Source organism: Galeopterus variegatus, unplaced genomic scaffold (assembly GCF_000696425.1).
Source record: "Galeopterus variegatus unplaced genomic scaffold, G_variegatus-3.0.2 Scaffold1314, whole genome shotgun sequence".
NCBI classification, from domain to species: Eukaryota; Metazoa; Chordata; class Mammalia; order Dermoptera; family Cynocephalidae; genus Galeopterus; species Galeopterus variegatus.
Window position 1 is genome coordinate 250,920 of NW_007727425.1, and position 1,902 is coordinate 252,821.

Below are 1,902 nucleotides of genomic sequence, written 5' to 3' on the forward strand. Positions count from 1 at the left end.
ATTAGCTAAAGAAGAGGGCCAACAACGGAACTCACTGAAAGGTCTGGAACTGGAGGCTCTTTGCGAAGAAATAGCATCCAGAGAAGCAGGAAGTGAAGACTAATGCTGAAAGCAGGGAACGCTCAACAGTAGCAAATGATGTCAACGGGTCTAGTATGATGAGGACTGGAGTGGAGGTCCTTAGTGACCTTGACAATAGGAAAATGGGCTCAAAAATGAAAGATGAAAAAATGGACACAATATGTAGAAAACTCTTTTAAAAAGGAGCAAAGATACAGAGGAGAGGTGGGATTAAGGAAGGTTTTGTTCCTTTAAGGTGGGGCATTTTTACGTTATGTTGATAACTGCTGGGAAAAATTCTTTGTAGAACAGTCTCGGAGGTTTACAAACTACTGATCCCTGGATCTTATCCCCAGAGATTCTGATTTAATTGAGCTGGGGCGCAGCCAGGTTTCACAGGGATTTTTAAAAGCTCCCCAAGTGATTTTAATGTGCAGTCGATGTTGAGAACCATTGCTAGGAAGAGAAAAAAACGTAGTGGAAGGAGGACTGGAGCCAAGACCTTAAGTGGCTGACAAGTGAAGTTTTACGTTGTCTCAACCAGCAAATGTTAGCCAGCACCGCTTGAACCCTCAAATCTTTTCGGTTACAGTATGCGATTTTTCCTACAAGCGTCCGTAGGCAAATGAGGAGCTTATACCAGTAACTCCACTTGCCGGAAAATAAGAAGCGAAGAAAAACGACCTCGGTGCGTCACCTTGGAACCTCGGATCAGGAACCTCCCTTCTGCATTTCCTCGACCTCTCCCTTTGGGATCGCGCGTCCGCCGCCCCCGAGGCTTGGGTGACCAGTGCGCACGCGCAGGACCAGCTCGGGCGCGTGAGCCGCGGTCCCTGCGCAGGCTTGGGCGCGCGCTCTCGCCCTCTGCAGGCTCCAGGGATTCCTCCCTCCTTCAGAGCTGCCTGGCCGCCGCGTGGGAGGGAGGCCGGGATGGCAGATGAGATCGCCAAGGCTCAGGTCGCCAGGCCTGGTGGAGACACGATCTTCGGGAAGATCATCCGCAAGGAAATCCCAGCCAAAATCATTTTCGAGGATGACCGGGTAGGCACCGGACACCGCCTCGCTTGTGGGCTGAGGCGGGGGTAGCCGCCCGTGGAAACACTGGTTTCCAGTGGAGGGACGGGTCCGGGGNTTTACAGAAAAGTTTCAAGAATAATATAGAGTTTGCATAACCTTTCACTCAGATTCCCCAAAGGTTAACATTTTACTACAAATGCTTTATTCTTTTCTATCTCTCTACATATGTATATATGGATGTCTTTTTCCCTCTGAACTGTTTGTCAGTGAGTTGTAGACATGGTGCCTCTGTACCTCTATACTTCAGTGGGGTTTTTTTCCTACAAAGATATTCCTTTACATCAGTGATTCTCAAACTATGGTTTCAGGGGCAGCAGAGCTGCATCACCTGGAAACAGGTTAGAAACCTAACTTACAGGGCCCCACCCCCAGGCACGATTTCATAATTTTGCTGTGGTTACAAGAGGAAATTAACATGACTTCATTAAGTTGTTTTGCAGGTTTTCTACAAAGAAGTGAGATATAAGCATATAAAGTTAACTATAAAAAAATACTTCAAACCTATTATCTAATTTATAGACATTAGATTTCACCAATTGTCCCAGTAATGTCTCTGATAGCAAAAGTATCAAGTGGGACACTTTTGAGATGAAAGGAAAGCGCTATTAATAATTTCACCAAGACAAAGTTGTAAAGTGTAATCATATAAGGCAGTTCAGGAGGCATAGTTAATTTTTCTTAATAAGGACACTTGAAGGTTCAGTATTAGCTAAAGAAGAGGGCCAACAACGGAACTCACTGAAAGGTCTGGAACTGGAGGCTCTT

At 46.0% G+C, this 1,902-nt stretch overlaps 1 protein-coding gene across 1 annotated transcript in view; it reads left to right on the top strand.

The window, feature by feature from the left end:
- Positions 1–855: 855 nt before the first annotated feature.
- The window catches only part of HINT1 (histidine triad nucleotide binding protein 1), a 10,695-nt gene continuing 9,648 nt past the window's right edge, over positions 856–1,902 (top strand). Inside the window, exon 1 of the mRNA XM_008576246.1 lies at positions 856–1,101. Coding sequence (XP_008574468.1) covers positions 991–1,101 — 111 coding nt within the window. The 5' untranslated portion in view covers positions 856–990. The remainder of the gene's footprint in view (positions 1,102–1,902) is intronic.